The following is a 1,390-nucleotide window of genomic DNA, read 5'->3' as shown; positions in this document are numbered from 1 at the left end:
CTAAAAACAATGTCCAAAAAAAAAAAAAATCACTAAGCTCAACACAAGAAAAAACGCATAAAATCGTCATTGCAATTCCATTGTACAAATTTACCCTCATCTTTGATGCAAAAGACGCATGATTCCAACGAAACCAAAGTGATTTTGAGTGGCAAAATAGTCATTTTAAGTTTCAGTAACGAGTCAATGCAAAACCCTAGTGTCAAATATATACCCTAGTTCTCCCAAACGTTGCGCCTTCATTTCCCTCTTTGACTCTGAAACCCTAGCCGTTCGATTCTTCTGCAGCAACAATGCCGCCTAAGTTCGACCCTTCGCAGGTCGTCGATGTCTACGTCCGAGTCACCGGCGGTGAGGTTGGCGCGGCGAGTTCGCTCGCTCCTAAGATCGGTCCGCTAGGTCTCTCTCCGAAGAAGATCGGAGAAGACATTGCTAAGGAGACAGCAAAGGACTGGAAGGGACTGAGAGTGACGGTGAAGCTCACCGTGCAGAACCGTCAGGCTAAGGTCTCGGTGGTTCCGTCGGCGGCGGCGCTGGTCATCAAGGCTTTGAAGGAGCCGGAGAGAGACCGGAAGAAGACGAAGAATATTAAGCACAACGGGAACATCTCGCTGGATGACGTCATCGAAATTGCAAGGGTTATGCGGCCAAGGTCGATGGCGAAGGAGCTGAGCGGCACCGTTAAGGAGATTCTTGGCACGTGCGTCTCCGTCGGGTGCACCGTCGACGGGAAGGATCCAAAGGATTTGCAGGAGGAGATCACGGACGGAGATGTTGAGATCCCTCTCGATTGATCAAGAAGTTTTCTTCTATTTCTTTTTTATTTTTTCTATATTGTTTTTTGTTATCTCTGTTTAATTAGTGTTTTTTTTTCTTCTGATATAATTTTTGGGAAACTGCTGAAGGATAATTCCAAATTCAATTTACTCTTGAGGTAATTGACAATTGAGATGATGTTGAGGAATTTTTGTGATCCTGTTTAATGTGGAATGCAGTTTTACAAGGATAATGTGTATTATTTTTAGTGTATCTTCCTTCTAAGGGTGGATTGCATTGTTTTTGTTAGTTCATTATTACATATCTCTTTTATTATTGCATAATTATATTCCGTTTATTCGTGTGCCTATTGTTTATTAGTTGTAGTAGTCCATTTAGAAGCATATGAATATCCAATGATACCTAACCATCTACTTTATTTAATTCTTAATAGCTATTATAATATATGTTTCTCCATTTGAATTCTGTGTGGAGTTTGTCACCGCGATCAAGTCGGTATTACCTTCTCTGAGGATTGTTGCTATTCTAATTTCGTTATTTTCACTAGGTCTTTTACAAGGCTAGTTTTTTTTTATCCTACATGTCTCATATTATCTAAAATTGATTTATCATT

General features: G+C 40.5%; 1 protein-coding gene across 1 annotated transcript; it reads left to right on the top strand.

Annotated features, from left to right (window-relative positions):
* Positions 216 to 1,075, top strand: LOC107614060 (60S ribosomal protein L12). The gene has a single exon (XM_016316286.2). The coding sequence runs from the start codon at positions 294 to 296 to the stop codon at positions 792 to 794; it is 501 nt and encodes a 166-aa protein (XP_016171772.1). The 5' UTR covers positions 216 to 293; the 3' UTR covers positions 795 to 1,075.

This window comes from Arachis ipaensis, chromosome B08 (assembly GCF_000816755.2).
Source record: "Arachis ipaensis cultivar K30076 chromosome B08, Araip1.1, whole genome shotgun sequence".
Classification (NCBI taxonomy): Eukaryota; Viridiplantae; Streptophyta; class Magnoliopsida; order Fabales; family Fabaceae; genus Arachis; species Arachis ipaensis.
This window is presented reverse-complemented; position numbering and strand designations above follow the sequence as displayed.

Coding starts and splice junctions, on each gene's coding strand:
- LOC107614060 (XM_016316286.2), top strand. CDS start 294: ATGCCGCCTAAGTTCGACCCTTCGCAGGTCGTCGATGTCTACGTCCGA.